Source organism: Tenrec ecaudatus, chromosome 4, assembly GCF_050624435.1.
Source record: "Tenrec ecaudatus isolate mTenEca1 chromosome 4, mTenEca1.hap1, whole genome shotgun sequence".
Lineage (NCBI taxonomy): Eukaryota > Metazoa > Chordata > Mammalia > Afrosoricida > Tenrecidae > Tenrec > Tenrec ecaudatus.
This window is the reverse complement of record NC_134533.1, coordinates 6,584,731-6,601,228: the sequence shown is the minus strand read 5'-3', so window position 1 is coordinate 6,601,228 and position 16,498 is coordinate 6,584,731. Positions and strand designations below refer to the sequence as shown.

Below are 16,498 nucleotides of genomic sequence, written 5' to 3'. Positions count from 1 at the left end.
GTTTATTTATTTTGTATCTGGTTTTTTCTTAAAAGCCCTTTCAAAGGCTGACTGCTTTGGTGGACAGGACAGGCAGGTTCCTGGGTTTCTAACCCCCAACAGTAGGAGGCTGTGGATGTAGTATCACTTTAGTCGTTGATTATAATTCTTAGCGAATGTTCAGAAAGGAGCTCCTAGCTCTGTGTGAGAGCCTCTTTGGACCTGATAGGAGGTCTGGGAGCAGGGTCAGCCCCCCCAGGGTCCTTAGGCATCTCCTATAAGCAAACCTGAAGACTTCTCACTTTGCCGTCTATGTACCTGACTCACTAGTCTTTCTCTTCTCCTGGACTGTGAACTTTGTAGTCAAAGATGTCTTATTTCTCCCCGTACAGCTGGCCACATAAACCCCATTATATGTTGTTGGGGTTTTTTTCACTGAATAAATGAATGCATACATTCAGTAGACACGCAGAAGCATTGTCTGTTAGGCTCCACACGCGAAAACAGGTTCTGTTACTTCGCTCAGATTTTCCTGTGCCCAGAAAATGATGGTCCTGGCTGAGACAGCATCACATAATGGGATGTGGGACCTAGCATGAGTCAGTTCTAGCTTTGAATCCCAATTCTGCCACTCAACTAGCCCTGTGGCCTTAGGTACATTAATTCACATTTTCAGTCCTTAAAAAAAATCATTTTATTGAGGGCTCTTACAGCTCTTATAACATTCCATACATCAATTGTGTCAAGCATATTTGTACATATGTTGCCATCATCATTTTCTAAACATTTACTTTCTATTTGAGCCCTTGCTATCAGCTCCTCTTTTTTCCCTCCCATCACCCCTACCCTCATGATCCATTGATAAAGTATTATTATTTTCATTTCTTACACTGACCGCTGTCTCCCTTCACCCTTGTTTCTGTTGTTCTTCCCCCTGGGGTGGAGGTAGGGTTTATGTGTGGATCATTGCAATTGATTCCCCCCAGTTTTAGTCTTATTATCTTATCCACATCTATAAAATGGGTTATTTCTTACAAGAGCGGTGTGTTAACTAAATGGATGCACATGAACTGCTTGCATATAGCAAGTATTCAGGAAATCGGTATTAATTGCAGCCCCTCTCTGGTAGCTGCTCAAGGAATTTTCACTCACTTGGCCTCCTTAGTGTTGAGATATAATTAGCCTGTTCTGTAACACACCCTGTAATCACCAAGGTTACAGAGGTTTGAAACTCTTCCAAGAAATTGTTTTGGAAGTGTTAAGTACAGAAAATTCCTATAAGAGACCATTCCTTTTCTACTAGTAATATTTTATAGCAAAAACCAATTTTTTTAAAAAATTGTGCTTTAGGTGAAAGTTTGCACTACAAATTTGGTTCCCCTTTAGCAATTTCAATCACATTGTTCTGCACTATTAATTACAAGTTTTGCAGTTTCTATTCTGTTTGTTCTGCTTCCATTGATCTAGCTCCCCCAGCCCCCACACCTCTTTGCTTTCTCACCTTTGGTTTTGGGTAAATGTTGATTGTTTGGTCTCATTGACTTCATTGTTTAAGGGAGTACATTACTCATGGGTGATACTTCTTATTTTATAAGGCCATCTATTATTTGTCTGAAAGAAAGGTGACCTGAAGAAATAGCTTCAGTTTCACATTCAAAAGTTATTTTAGGGCCATAGTCTTGGGGTTGGGGGGGAGGTTCTCTAAATCTCTATTGGTTCAATAATACTGGCCTTTTTAAGGAATTTAAGATTTGTTCTGTGTTTTGCTTTCTTTTCTTTTAAGGCCCTCCTATTGTGTCCTTGTTCCAAATAAATTACAGTGATAGTTGAGCACCAGCTAGTTCTTTGGGTCTTAGGTTAGAAGAGGCTGTCATGCATATGGGCTATTAGTCTTGTGGACTAGTTTCTACTTTGAGGCTTTGATTTCTTTCTCTTTTACTTCATGTAAACAGACCGGTAGTTATACCTTAGATGGCCACTTGCATGCTTTTAAGATCCCAGACAGTATTCACTAAAGTAGGATGGAGAACACTATCATTGGAACTGTGTTATGACAAGGAACTACCAGAAGTTCAGCCCAGTTTCAGAAAAGGACATGAAACAAAGGATATCAGATGTCAGCTGGATCTTGGCTGAAGGCAGAGAATACCGGAAAGATGTTTCCTTGTGTTTCATTGGCTGTGCAAAGGCTTTAGACTGTGTGGGCCACGATATCCTGTGGATAACGTTGAGAAGACTGGGACTTCCAGACACTTCATTGTGCTCCTTCAGAACTTGTACAAGGATCGAGAGGCAGTTGTGCAAACAGAACAAAGGAATGCTGCGTGGTTTAAAATCAGGAAAGGTGTGCGTCAGGGCTGTGTCCTCTCACCGTACTCATTCAACCTATACGCCGAGAAAACCATCAGAGAAGCTGGATTATATGAAGAAGAGTGTGGCATCAGGATTAGAGGAAGGCTTAATAACAATCTCTGGTATGCAGATGACACAACCTTGCTTGCTGAAAGTGAGGAGGAATTGAAACACATGCTAATAAAGACCAAGGAGTATAGCCTTCAGTATGGATCACAACTCAGTGTAAGGAAGACCAAAATCCTCACAACTGGGCCAGTAGGTAGCATAGTTATAAATGGAGAAGAGGTTGAAGTTGCCAAGAATTTTGTCTTGCTTGGATCCCACAATCAATGCTCATGGAAGCAGCAGTCAAGAGATCAGAAGATGTGTTGCATTAGGTAACTCTCTTGCACAAGACCTCTTTAGTGTGGTGAAGAGCCAAGGATGTTACTTTGAGGACTAAGGTGTGTCTGACCCAAGCCATGGTATTCTCCATTGCATCATATGCATGTGAAAGTTAGACATTGAACGAGGAAGACCATGGAAGAACAGATGCATTTGAACTGTGGTGCTGGCGAGTACTGAAAGAGCCGTGGACTGCTAAAGGACAAACACACAAACAATCTGTACTGGAAGAAGTAAGGCGAGAGCTCTCCTTAAAAGCAGGGATGGCAAGACTTCTTACATTCTTTGGGCATGTTGTCAGGAAAGACCAGTCCCTGGAGAAGGACAGCATGTTTGGTAAAGTGGAAGGGCAGCAAAAAAGAGGAAGACTCTCAATGAGATGAATTGACACAGTGGCTGCATCAATGAGCTGAGCATAGGGAAAATTGTGAGGATGTTACTGGACAGCACAGCGTTTTATTGTACATAAGGTTGCTATGGGTTGGAGCCGATTTGATTGTAGCTAGCAACAACACATTATGCCAATTGTGTAGCTTGTTGTCCACTATGACTATGGTCCCAAGCTTTTGACCACCAGTCCTGTGAGTTGGGATATACCTAGGAAACCTCTGTATCTGTGTTTCCTTGTGGCTTGTTATATATGTGACCACATATAGGTAAATCCCACAATATTGCTATCAGCATTCCAATTTACAGTACAGGAGTTTATTCCAACAAAATGTGTTTAAACTTGCCTCTGGGATCAGTGGATGACTGTAGACAAGAAAATTTCTCTCAGTCACACACTTGTCTTAGTTTCCTTAGGGTGTCTCTTAAAGACCAAAAAAAAAAAAAAAGGTCCAATCAAAACAATAGCTTCTGAGGGATCTACTGGACTAATGAAAGTCGAGGCAGAAGAGCCAGGTGCCAAGGTTGCAGTGATTGTTTTTTGGATTCCCAAGGGGATAACTTTCTTAATAGGTCTTCTCAAGGACACAGAATGATCATGGAGGTTTATTAGGAGGAGATTTTAAGAACATTGAGAACTGAGTGGGTGAGGAAAAGACCAGGAAAGCGACGTCAAGATTTTCCTATCACAATGATCCACCTGCTCATTCTTTAAAGATTGCAAAGGCTGTCCAATAACTGTATTTGGTAAGCCCTTTCTTCTTATTCTCCTGGGTGCCTCTGTTTCCTAGGAGATTGTTTCTTACTTTCATCTTACGAGTATGATATTAGATGGAAGGAACCCTGGTGGCACATTGGTTAAGTGCTCAGTTGCTAACCCAGAGGTCATTGGCTTCAACCCATCAGCAGCTCTGTGAGAGAAAGATGTGACATTCTGTTTCCATAAAAAATGATAGTTTTGAAAACCCTATAAAGTAGATCTACTCTGTATTATTGGGTGGCTGTGGTACAGTACAGTAGTACTCTGTATCATTAGGTAGAATTGACCTGAGGGCAATGCATTTGGTTTGGGGTGTACATTCAACGATGGGAGGCAATCTGGGAAAGTAGTTAAGACTAAACTTTGGAGTCAGATTGATCTTGATAACCTTGGTTGAGTTGTTAACGCTCCCTGAGGTTCATCACCTACACAACGGGGAGGTAGACATGTCTCGTGTTTGTCTTAAGTGCCCTGATGTATTGGAACGAGCATAGGCAATTGGCATGATATAGAATGAGTGTCAAATTCTGGCTCTGCCATTGAGCAGCTTTGTGATCTTGGGCAAGTTGCCCAGCTATTCTGAGCCTGATTTTCCTTTCCACGCAGAGGGGTAGCCACAGCGCCCATGCATACCCGTCACGAGGCAGTGTGTGCATAGAGCGTCTGCACACTGCTTGGCGCATGGTCGGCGTTCAACAAGTGGTATCTATTATGGTTACTTGATAGTTTTACTATTTTTATATGCTTAGATCCTTGAAACAATTCTATAAGGTAGTAAGGGTGGGCTTACCCCTTTTTTCAGATCAGGACATGAGGATCAAAGCAGCGAAGCCATCGTCTCCATGGTTATTTATCTATTTTTACAGAGACCGTATTAGAAACAGGTTCTTTGGCTTTAGAGAATTTTGCTCTACAGCTTTTCTTTATATATAAATAAGTATCTGAATGGATGGATCGATGTTAAAAATAAGATTCCTTTTAGTGTCGCTCCTTTGACTCCGCTCAGCTTCTTAATACAGGTTTTCCTCAAGCACTTTAGAACACAGGGTTAAGATAGACATATTTTCCTCAGTTCCAACACGAATAACTTTATTTCCAAAGATGTCTCATAGATTATTGGCTTATACTGCTCTTTATTAAAGTATCTCCTGAAGGTACATGAAATAGCTACTGAAACCCAAGAAGGGATGGTCTTTTAGATTCCTTTTGTGTACAGTTCTTATACCCGAAGACGAGTTATTACTATAGGCAACAAGACAACCCTTTGACTAATTTGTGCTCGTGTGTGTGTGTTGTTTGTGCTTTGATGGTCTAGGTTGATGGAAAGCCCGGAACTTTGAGTACAGACAGTCTGGCTGTAAAGAATTTTCTACGCAGAATCATCATGGTGCACCCGAAGGTGAGCTCTTCTTTGCCCAGCACTGCTGCTTGTGTGTCACTTTTATGGCTACTTCCTGTCAGACCTGAAAGGATCTAGTTGTTTTCCTTTCTTTCCGTGATGGTGATTAAAACTTACAAGACTCACCTGATTTGGTTTCTATGTCTCTAAGGTAATCTTAGAGCCCTTGCATGTATAGAGAGGGTTCTTTTGGATCCTTATTTTCACTCTCTTATGCTTCTTTTTTTTAAACCTCTTGGGGTAATAAAACTTGGTGGTTGACACCTTTTTTCCATACAGCGTATAAGAGCAAATAAGGAAATGTTGGTCAAATATTTTGAACTTTGGAGTCTACTATTACCTATTTTATTTTATAGAAAGAAAAATGTCATTTGAATATAGGAAATAATGTGGAGCAATGTTGCAAATTGGAGGAAGCATACAAAAATCAGATGGAGGCAGGGGAAGTAAGAAAACAGAAAAAAAACAGAATATTCTATGTATAGAAATCACAGAAGAGAGAGAGAAAGGGATTGTTGTTGGTTGCCACTGAGTCGAGTCCAATTCAGAGCAATTCAAAATGTACGGAATAGAACCCTTTCCATTAAGTTTTCAAGGCTCTGATGGGATGTGGAAGCAGATCACATCACCAACCCTTACTTTTGAGGTGTGTCTTTGGGTGAGTTGGAACCACTACCCTTTCCGTTTGTAAGCCAGCACTACGTAAACATTTGTGCCACCCAGCGACTCCGTGACTATTCCTTTTAAAAACAGAAAGATGGGTTAAGAGAATGCAGAGGACAAGAGGACAGGACTTCCTGATGACTTGTGACATTTTGGAATTGTGGCATAGGACTCAATATACTTAAGATTCAGAATCTGAATATAGACTTAAGTGTTAAATATGAATCAAAAGAATGCAGCTTCCCCCGCCCAAAAAGAAAGGTGATTCCCCTGAAGTTTTACAACCAAACAATGGTTTAGCTTTCCCAGTAAAAAGCACTCGCCTTGAGCGCTATGCTCTCTGAAGGTCTAGGTGGATGGGATCGAGTTGACAACCGCAGAGCAATCTGAAGCATTAGCTGAGAGCCCTAGGGCGCAGTGAGCTTTGTTCATGGGGGAGCAACAAGCCACAAAAGGAAGGTGGGGATGGTCCCGTAGCTCAAAGAATGTAGTCAGTGTCACCACACTGTATGCATAGAGACTGCGACCTCGTTGGTGTCTCGCTGCATGTGTCCTCAACAGCCACAGACATGAAAATTTAATGCCGGTTTATTGGTGTTTATAATCCACTTACCATAGAAATAAGCAAAGTTTAAGGAGGGGAACAAACAAAACAAAAAACGTTGCTGTTGCGTCCATTCCAACTCCTGGTAACCCAGTGTGTTACAACAGAATTAATACCTTCTTTTTAAAATGATGGGAAAGTCAGACCGCTTCCTGTAGGCACTGGCTGTGGACGTGTACACTGTCTACCTTCGTCCAGGTTACATCTCACTTCTCGCTCATTGTTTTACAGATCACAGTTCATCTCAGTGTGAAGGTGAATGGCGCCCTGGCCGAGGAGACCATCAGGTAAGGAAGGCCTGGTTGGACATGGTGCCCCGGTTCTGTAGTTGTCTCCCCTATCACTGGCCAATTGTCAAGAGGTTCTCAGTTTGGTTTCTTGATCCAAAACCACCTTGAAACTAATGTTATTCTACACTTTCTTATTCTATATTATTTTTTAAGAAATTAGATCCACTTAAAGCTTTTGTGTTATTTTCTTTCACTAGAATGGGTGAACTTAAAAATCACTATTTTTCAAACAAACAAACATTACTTTCTCCCTGGGGGACGAACAGCAGAAAAGTGGATGAAGGGTGATGTCAGATAGGCAAGATATGACAAAATAATAATTTATAAATCATCAAGGGCTCATGAGGGAGAGGGGAGTGGGGGGGGGAGGGGAAAATGGGGACCTGATGCCAGGGGCTTAGGTGGAGAGCAAATGTTTTGAGAATGATGAGGGCAATGAATGAACAAACATGCTTTACACAATCGATGTATGTATGGATTGTGATGAGAGTTGTATAAGCCCTAATAAAATGATTATTTTTAAAAATCACTATTTTTCCTTTTGGTAAATAGGTTACTGGATGCCAGTAGTTTCTGGGATGGTAGTGGCTCACAGACCAACATTTCATCAGGCAGAGATGGATTTTAGAATCTTTAACATCTGTCTTCACTTTGCTTTGCAGGGCGGAGAATGAGCCTATTTTCAACCTACCCAACGGAATTGCTCTCATCATCAATGAGCCACGCTATGTGAGGTAAAGGGGAGAAGCTCCAGGAGCCCTCTCAGTCCTTTGCTCTCCTGTTAGGGGTGTGCATTTGGGCAGAAGTTGGGAATAGTCTCACTTGGCATTTGTCAGCTTCTCTCTAAGTGCAGTGAAAGTAAAACTTACAGCTATTTGTGTTGAAAACTGTTATTTTTGGCTCTTGAATATATTCTTATTGACCCAAAGGTGTGTCCCTTCTTGTCTCAAAGCCTTATTTTCTTCTGTAAATGAAAATTTTAAAAACCTTGCCAGTTCCCATGACACTCAAACCTGAGAGGAGAGGAGAGGAACGTGGCTGTGAGAGGGGCATGGGCTCTCAGCTCAGGCATGGCAAATATAAAGGAATTCATTGTCATGTGTGATCTGTCATGTATCAGCATTTTGCGCAGTTTGGGAAATCAACTCTCTTCCTACACTCACCTTCTTCAGAGTTACAAAATCAACCCATGAAAGAGGTGGTGAGTAGTTTAGGACCGCCAAACGTGCTTTCCTTGCCTTTCTCACAGTCCAAGAGCCACAGGATCCAGATAGTTTGAATTATAGACCGAAAAGACCTTGCTTATGCTTAAGCACAGATCCTGTGCCAACAGTCATCCTAAGACTTAAGAGATGGCCGAGGCCATTTTAAAAAATCTCAGATTTGAACATGTTTTATTCTTTTATATATACAGATAATGAAGTCCACACCCTCTCTCTTTCTTTAGTCCTCCCTGGCATACCAAGGATCTCTGGTAGTGCAGAGAACTAAGCATTGAGCTGCTAACCACAAGGTTGGAGGTTTGAACCTACCAGCCACGCTGAGGGAGACAGATGGGACTTTGGCCATAAAGACTTACAGTCTCAGAAACTGAAGTCGTTCAACTCTGTCCTATAGACTCGATAGTAGTGAATTTGACTTTTGGGGTTTTAAAAATATATGATCACTACTGGTAGGTAGCTTATTATCATAATGTTATGTAACCATCACCACACTCTAATTCCAAAACATTTTCACCACCTCTAGAGGAGACATGTATCCATGAAGCAGGCACTTCCCATTCCCTCCCCTCCACCTCCACTAATCTGCTTTATACCTCTAGGGATTTGCCTGTTCTTGATTTGTCATATAAATGGAATCATGAAAATACCATGTAAATGGAATCATACACCTTTTGTGTCTGGCGTCTTTGACTTGACAATGTTTTGGAGGTTCATCCAGTTGTGGCATGCATCAGAACATCTTTCCTCCTCATGGATGAATGATATTCCATTGTTTGGATGTAACACATTGGGTTTTCCATTCATCTGTTGATAGATATCCGGATGGCTTCCACCTGTCGGCTGTGTGAATTGTGCTGTTGTGAGCATTGGCATACAGTATTTGAGTAGCCGTTTTCTTTTCTTTGGGGCATACATCAAAGAGTGGAATTGCTGGTTGATGGGCAGTTCCCTGGTTAACTTTTAATGGAACTTTTACTTATTTAACACCAAATATTTTCCACGGTGGCTATACCATTTTATAATCCTACCAGTAATGCATGACACAAGGGTTCTCACTCCTCCCCACTTTTACCAGTGTTGGTTCTTAGTGTCAACTTGGCTTTCTGAGTCTCCCACCTTTCCTGCCCCTGGCAGGGTGCACTCTTTCCAGTTTTCCATCATTCTCTGTTAGTGACAAGTATCCGGCAGGTCTCTGCCATACACGGGTTACTGTATTATTTCTATTATGGGTACCCTAGTGGGTGGGAAGTGGTGTCTCTTTGTAGTTTGGGTCTACAGTTTCCTAATGAGAAGACACTGTGCACCTTGTTGTAGCTCTTCCTTGGAGAATGCCCATTCAATTCCTTTGCCAATTCCCTGCAATGGGTGCCCCTTTCTGTGATTGAGTTGCAATAGTTCCTTATCTATTCTGGATACTAGACTCTCAGCAGATGTATGATTTGCATTAAGTCATTTCTCACATAGGAAGAAGAATAAATTTGTCTCCCATGTTTTTTGACAGTAGACCGACATTTGGTGCAACTGAATTCCTCTGCAGCAGAATTCACCCTGTGCCAGGACAACCGGTCACACTTTCCATCCCCGATGACGTGGCTGGCACGGGCTTGGTGGGCGAGCTGATACTGATGCCAGTGGCTGCTCTGTGTTCCTGCCTGGAGGCCTCTTCCAAGCAGATGGGCGGAATTTCTTCAGTTTCCATATCCTTTGGATCATAAAGTCTTTCCAACTGTTTTTAAAGGGGGTGGGGCATACCAACGCTCAAAGAACACCTCCAGCATATGACAGCCAGGGCCCGTGTGTCTCCCACGATTTCCCCGGCAGCGCCGACACAGACTGTCTTCTGTGACTTCTGTAACTTCTTGTTGCAATTGAGGAACATAAATGCTCTTTCCTCTGATCTTACTAGGTTCCAGAAAGCTAGGTGTTTCTCACAGGGTAGGAGTTTTACTTCTAAAACATTTGGGAGAACAGATTTCTAGCCTTATTTCCAACGGGATACAATGAGATTCAGGGCAAGTGAGCCACAGAATGTTTGTTGCTCAGTGACCCCTCTGTGACCTTCATTGTTCACCAGCTTGGGGTCGCTGGACCTCAAGGGCTCTTGTACACGCAGGCCGATTCCTTCGAGGACTCACACCGATCAACGAGTTATAGCCCAGTAGAGGAGGGCCTTAGTTTTTTATGGAACATGTGAGCATGCCTTTAAATTACAAGCCTCAGGATGAATTGCTATATTGTCTAGAGACTGTACTGATTCATCACCGGCATCACACTGGCCTGAGAATGTGCCATTTAAGGGATTCATAGTTTCACAGGGTAAGAACAATAAGCAGCCAAGTTTGTATATCATGGAAGGAGCCTCTGGACTTGAGATCAGAGGACCTGTTGTTTGACCCTGAACTCATGGCTTAACCTCTCCAGGCTTCAGCTGCTAGCTCTAAAAGCACCATTTATGATTTCAAATTATGGAAAGACATTTTAATAAACATCTATTTAACTATCGTTTTCACCTACCTAGACTGTATACAACTCTTAATAGATGCTGAGGCAGGTTGCATCATTAAAACCTTGTAGCCAAATAGAAAAAACACCCATGGATTCAAATGACCATATAAAGAAGGCATGCGTATGAGCGTTATGAGGGGCAGAGCCCTCTGAAAGCCTAATGTCCAGTGGACCCTGGAGCCGCAGGGAGGCTTCCATTAGACTGACATGTACAACGATGAACGTGGTCTGTGTAAGAAGTGTGATATGATTGAAGCGTGGGCTGAATGGTGTAGGAGGGTGAGACGAGACTGGCAAAGTCACTGGAAAGAAGTATGGTAGAGCGAGTGTGTCTGTGAGGAGCCCACCTGGTGTCATAGTGGTTATGTATTGAGCTGTGATCCTCAAGGTTGGGAGTTCAAAACCACCAGCAGCTCCTTGGGAGAATGACAGGGTTTTCCACTCCTGTAAACAGTTACAGTCTCAAACCCACAGAGGGTTGCTATGAGTCAGCGTTGACTCACTGGCAATGAGTTTGGTGTTTTAGTTTTGAGTGTGTCTGGGGATCAGGTTGACTTTAGAAAGGGGCTTCAGCAGCACAGAGGAAGATGAACAGAGGAGAGGCGTCGGTCATCAGTAAACAAGTCAGGGAGCTGAGCAAACGAAAATGATCATCTGACTTTAAGTGTGGTAGGAGGAATCAACATGTTGAGGGACAGGAGAAGTCAAGGTATGGTAGGACTGAAGTTGATGTCAAGGTCCCTTCATTGATGGCTGGCAGACCCATAACATCTCCAAGCAAGACCCAAAGCAAATAGCAGAACTAAGGGTTAAAGAAGACGACTTTGGCGTTCAGTCTGCTGAGTTTGTGGTGCTCACAGTAGGACATCTTTTAAGAGAGCCAACATCTATCTAGAAATTCTGGTCAGACTTGCCAGTGATCAGAGCTACGGAGACTTGAGAGTCAGTACGGCACTGTGCTGTGGTGAACACCATGGCAAGGTGTTAAGTGCTAGATTCACGGGGTGGGGGGTGTCGATATGTGACTGTAGGCAACATACTTAACCAGTCTAAAACCTTTATTTCCCCAGCTTTCAAATGGGGATGATAATTCCTGCCCCATAACTTTATTGCTCCCCTCCCCAAAGGCTTTTGGTTGGTTGGTTTGTTTGCTTCAGGATCAGCTATGATGGTGAAGTGCCTAGCGTACCGCCTGACAGAGAAGTGCTCAATAGCAGTGAGCTGTGATATCACAGCACTGGCGCTGTGGGAGCAATGAAATGAGAGTAGGAAGCACAGGACCGAGGAAGGCCAGGCTCCTGTCCTGGAAGATGTCAGGGGGGAGGGGGAAAGGAGTGTCAGGGAAGACTATGCTTGGACGTTCTCTATGTTAAAGATGTTCTTGACATCTAGACTAGGAGCAGGGAAGCTTGGGATAGACGCAGCATCATTCATGAGTTGTATTGGTCAGACATTTCATTAATTCGCCCCACAGAATGATGACTGGAACTGCTTCTCTTGGGCGAGGCGTGTGATGTTAGCTGCTGTTGATGATGTAGCAGGCCTTATTTGGCGGAGAGCCGGCGTGCCCTCCTCCCCTCTCCCCACCCCGATCTAGCCAATAGAGGAGTATAGAGTAAAACTAATGTTTCTCCTCCTCATCCCCCTCTCCAGAAGAACAAGACAGACAACTTTCCTGTTAAAAAAGAACAAATGACTAATGCCAGGTAGTGATACTTGTGGTGACAATAAAAGAGGGTGGTCATTCAAGCTGCATGTCCAGTTTCTGAATCCCCAGAATGTAGCACAGTATTTGTCCATAGTACCACTCAAATCCGTCATATCAGTAAACTCATCACCCCAATACTGGACCTATCATCCCCACTCACTAACCCCAGAACCAACTTCTGGGCCTCAAGAAGAGTCATCTCCAGGCCTCCCTTCTCGCTCCAGTGTAGAGGCTCACTGCCTGCCCCTGTTGTGTGTTTTTTGATCTGCAGGCCAGACCAGAGTGGTGTGTGTCTGATACAAGTGGCATGTGGTCATTATGAACTAAAAGTTGCCAGTTTTCTTTAGCGTCCACACATGTTTCTCTATGGACCTTCAGGTCTGCCTTTGGTACTGCCAGGTCAGGAGCAACCAACTACTGTCTTCACAGATCCCTCCTGTTTCATCGACTGGAAGAAGTATCACTGGTGTGTTACCTCCCATTTGGATTTCAATTTGGATGGAGGTGTGTCTCGCTCTCTCTGCACAGGAGTGAAGAAACTCGGCAAACATTCTGAGAAATTTGGGAAAATATGAACAGGAGCTGTCTGTAAAAATAGGGACCCAGTGATCTGATGGCCCAGGTTAGGGTGGGAAAGTTTGGCCAAGTTGGGAGCCCACTGGAGGAAGACAGGTAGGTATGGAGGCCCCATCAGAGTTTGACCATTTGGCAGGTGACTGCTGCTCCCCTCACGCTCGCTCACTGCTGCCACCTGAGCCCTTTATCTGCTAGGGACTTGTTTGGGGCGTTTGTCTGTACCTTAATCTCTGGGGCTTAAACGGAATAACAACTCCTTTGGACTACAGAAGAGAAAAGATAGCATGTTTCCTAATACAGTGGGGAAATCCATGTAAGATTATGTAGGAAAAAAATCAAAACAGCTCAGAAATGCAAGGCAGAAATAAACAAGATAATAGAAATCCGTGAAAGCTGGACATCTGCCAGAGAGGGTAGACACAAATGTTTTCCACTGAAACGGAATGCAGCGAAATGCAGGACCGCACCATGTCAATGGCCAAACACGTGTGAGACCCGGGAAAGCCAGGTGTCCCTGCAGTGTGGGGGCCTAAGCACCGCAGTGTTGCGTGAATTCTGAGAGTTTGAGGGCCAATAACTGGACCATCAAATACAGCTAGACCAGAGGAATATGCAACTTCACGCTGATATCTCAGAGGTTCACACCTTTGAGCTTGACTAGAGAGCCTGCATTCCATGAACAGTCTGTGGTCATGTGAACCCCAAAGGAGGGGACCAGTAGGGCTGTGACTGCTATGAGAAGGTGCAGCCCCCTCAAAGGGAAGGGTCTATGGGCAGGAGAAGACCCTTCCTCTAGGAGGTCACCCTCAGGGCGAGTTGTTTTCCAAGAAGGGGAAATTATTGCGGAAGGTGACTGAGGACAGGTAATCTGACTGAGGTCACTGTTTTCTGTGAGGAAAGAATGGGTTCTTTCAATGGGCTGTTGAGAAGGTCAGGATTTTGTAATAGAGGGTCACTGAGGTGACTCTCCAGGGCTCCCTATCTCTCGATATTAGCGTCAAGCTTGTTGCTTCGCTTCCGATTTTGCCTGGACCTGCTCCGCTAGCTTTAGAAATGAATAAGGTAGAGACTGCATCTCCTCCTCCTCCTTCATTACTCCAGAGAAGGGAATCAGGAGCCACGCGGTGGCACTTCACCGTGTGGACTGGAGTTCAGGACTGTCTCGACTGCACTCTTAACATGCCCATGTCCTAGAAAGTTACCACCAGGCGCAGGGTTACTTGGAACACAGATACCATGTAGTCTCCTGGTTAAAGGTCAGCCAGGAACTCGGCCCCACCACTCATGTTGGGAAGGCCTTTATTTCACAGAGTGAGGCCTCTTTTCCTTCCTGTAAAATGGGCCTGCGAATAGCTCCTACCCCATAAAGCCAAAACAAAACCCACTGCCGTTTTTAGTCGATTCTGGCTCATAGCAGCATCCACAGGACAGAGTAGAGTTGTGACTCTTTACCAAAACAAACAGCCTCATCTTCCTCTCACGAAGTGGCTGGTGTGTTTGAACCACTGGCCTTGACTTAGCAGCCCAACACCTACCCACAGCACCACCAGGGCTCCATAGTGCTGCTGTGGAGTCTGCGTGATGAGAGAACAATGCACAAACTCTGCTGTGGTTTGTGGTGTGTTGTAAGCAGTCGGTACAAGTCAGCTGTTACCACTGTCATCACGTTAGTCTCTAGCTAACCTCAGCCTATGCCTAGCAGTACCTAGTAGCTAAGTGATACCACCTTAGAAAGTTATATGAGCAGTAAATGAACTTGACATATAGTTCTTGCTCAGCAAATACAAGAGTGTTGTTTGGTCTGCATTTTACAAGCCCGGTGACTAATTGTCCCTCCTTTTTGTTCTGTCATGTGGCTAGAGAAACAGGGTCAAGAGAAGGTAGTGTTTGAGTTTAGATCTCTTCCTCTCAGATCATCTTGGCGGGGGACCTAGGTTCTTTAATTGGAGCTCTTTACTTATCTTAAAGAGGTGCCCTAGTGGCACAGTGGTCAAAGTAGTCCGCCGCTAACTGAAAAGCCTGTGGTTCAAACCCATCAGCCATTCCAAGGGAGAAAGATATCATTATGTATGCCTGGAAAGCCTGGGCCAGTTCCGCTCTGACCATCAGGGTACCTGGGAGTCAGAATGGTTTGGAGGTTGGCATTGAAAACACTGAGTGATTTCTTGTCCTTCTAGATCTGGTGCTTCCAGACATGCGTTGTCAGGTCAACTCCTGTGAGGGGCATCTGTCTCAGGATGTGGCCCCACAGGGACAGACTCTGCTGCTTTTCATCTTCGTGGATTTCCACAGTGGGTTTCCAGCCCAGCAGATGGAACTCTGGGGTAGGTATAAGAGGATGGGGCTGCCAGCTCTAGGGTTCTTAAATATGAAGGGAATAAAGAAAGGGAGGTATTGCATGGTGCAGAGTGCTGAATTGTTGCTGTATATATTTATTTTTTAATCGTTTTATTAGGGGCTCATTCAACTCTTATCACAATCCATACATCAATTGTATAAAGCACATTTATACATTCATTGCCCTCATCATTAGCAAAACATTTGGTCTCCACTTAAGCCCCTGGCATCAACTCCTCATTTTCCCTTCCCTCTCTCCTCCCCCTCCCTCATGAACCCTTGATAGTTTATAAATTATTATTCTGTCATATCTTGCCCTGTCCGACGTGTCCCTCCATACACTTTTCTGTTGTTTGTTCCCCAGGGAGGAGGTTATATGTAGATCCTTGTAATTGGTTCCCCCTTTCCACCCCACCCTCCCTCCACCTTCCCGGCAGCTGCTGTCTATATTTCTGTAGAGCAACCGTTTCCGTGAAAACCTGGCTTAAATAAACCAAGGATCCATTCCATGGACATTATGCATAACCTGATGTATCACTTTCCCGATGCCATGTCCAGGTTGATTGGCCTGAAAAATGCAGCTCCTTACAACACCCTCTACAGTGGTGCTCAGCCTTGTTATTGTTGTGAAGTGCCGCTGGGTCCGTTCCAACAGCAACCCCATGTACAACTGAGTGAAGTACTGCCGGGTTCCGCACCATCCTCACAACCGTGCCGACGTTTGAGTCCACCATGTAACCACTGTGCTGGTCCTCCTCACTGAATGTCTTCCTCTTCTTCACTGTCCCTGTTTCAACAAGCAGCATGTCATTTTCCAGGAGCTGCTCCCTCTTGGTAACTCCTGTATGAGACAAAGTCTTGCCATCCTCACTTCTAAGAAGCATTCTTAACCTCAGCTGCCCAGTATAATCCCCAGGAACGTCTCAAAATGCCCTGTCCTCACCCCAGGGATTCAGATCTCCGTAGATTGCATTGGAGATTAGGGGTCAGTACAGGTTCTTTGGAGACCAGGGATCAGTATATGTTGACAGTTTCCCAGATGACTGATGTGAAGCCAGGCCTGATAGTGACTTTCCAAGACCATGCTGCCCTTCCTGGCAGAAGCAAGAACTGCAGTCAGCCTGGCCTGGCCTGGCCTTAGTCTCACAGCTTAGGTGACACGGGGTGCAGTTGCCACACAGACCCCAGGAAAAGGAGAGACTTCCCTTGTTCAGACACAGTAGAGGTAATGACCCAATAGCAGAATGTTCTCGGTAACGGTGGAAGCAGTGGTGAAGTCTGGGGTTCCTGAGGCACATGCATCATAATCACTGGGGCTGTTTGCAGAT

The 16,498-nt window shown here is 44.3% G+C and overlaps 1 protein-coding gene across 1 annotated transcript in view; it reads left to right on the top strand.

The window, feature by feature from the left end:
- The window catches only part of TOP6BL (TOP6B like initiator of meiotic double strand breaks), a 94,887-nt gene that overhangs the window by 70,465 nt on the left and 7,924 nt on the right, over positions 1 to 16,498 (top strand). The window contains exons 4-9 of the mRNA XM_075547532.1: positions 5,181 to 5,264; positions 6,763 to 6,818; positions 7,484 to 7,555; positions 9,582 to 9,741; positions 12,614 to 12,761; positions 15,011 to 15,157. Of these exons, the coding sequence (XP_075403647.1) occupies positions 5,181 to 5,264; positions 6,763 to 6,818; positions 7,484 to 7,555; positions 9,582 to 9,741; positions 12,614 to 12,761; positions 15,011 to 15,157 (667 nt within the window). The remainder of the gene's footprint in view (positions 1 to 5,180; positions 5,265 to 6,762; positions 6,819 to 7,483; positions 7,556 to 9,581; positions 9,742 to 12,613; positions 12,762 to 15,010; positions 15,158 to 16,498) is intronic.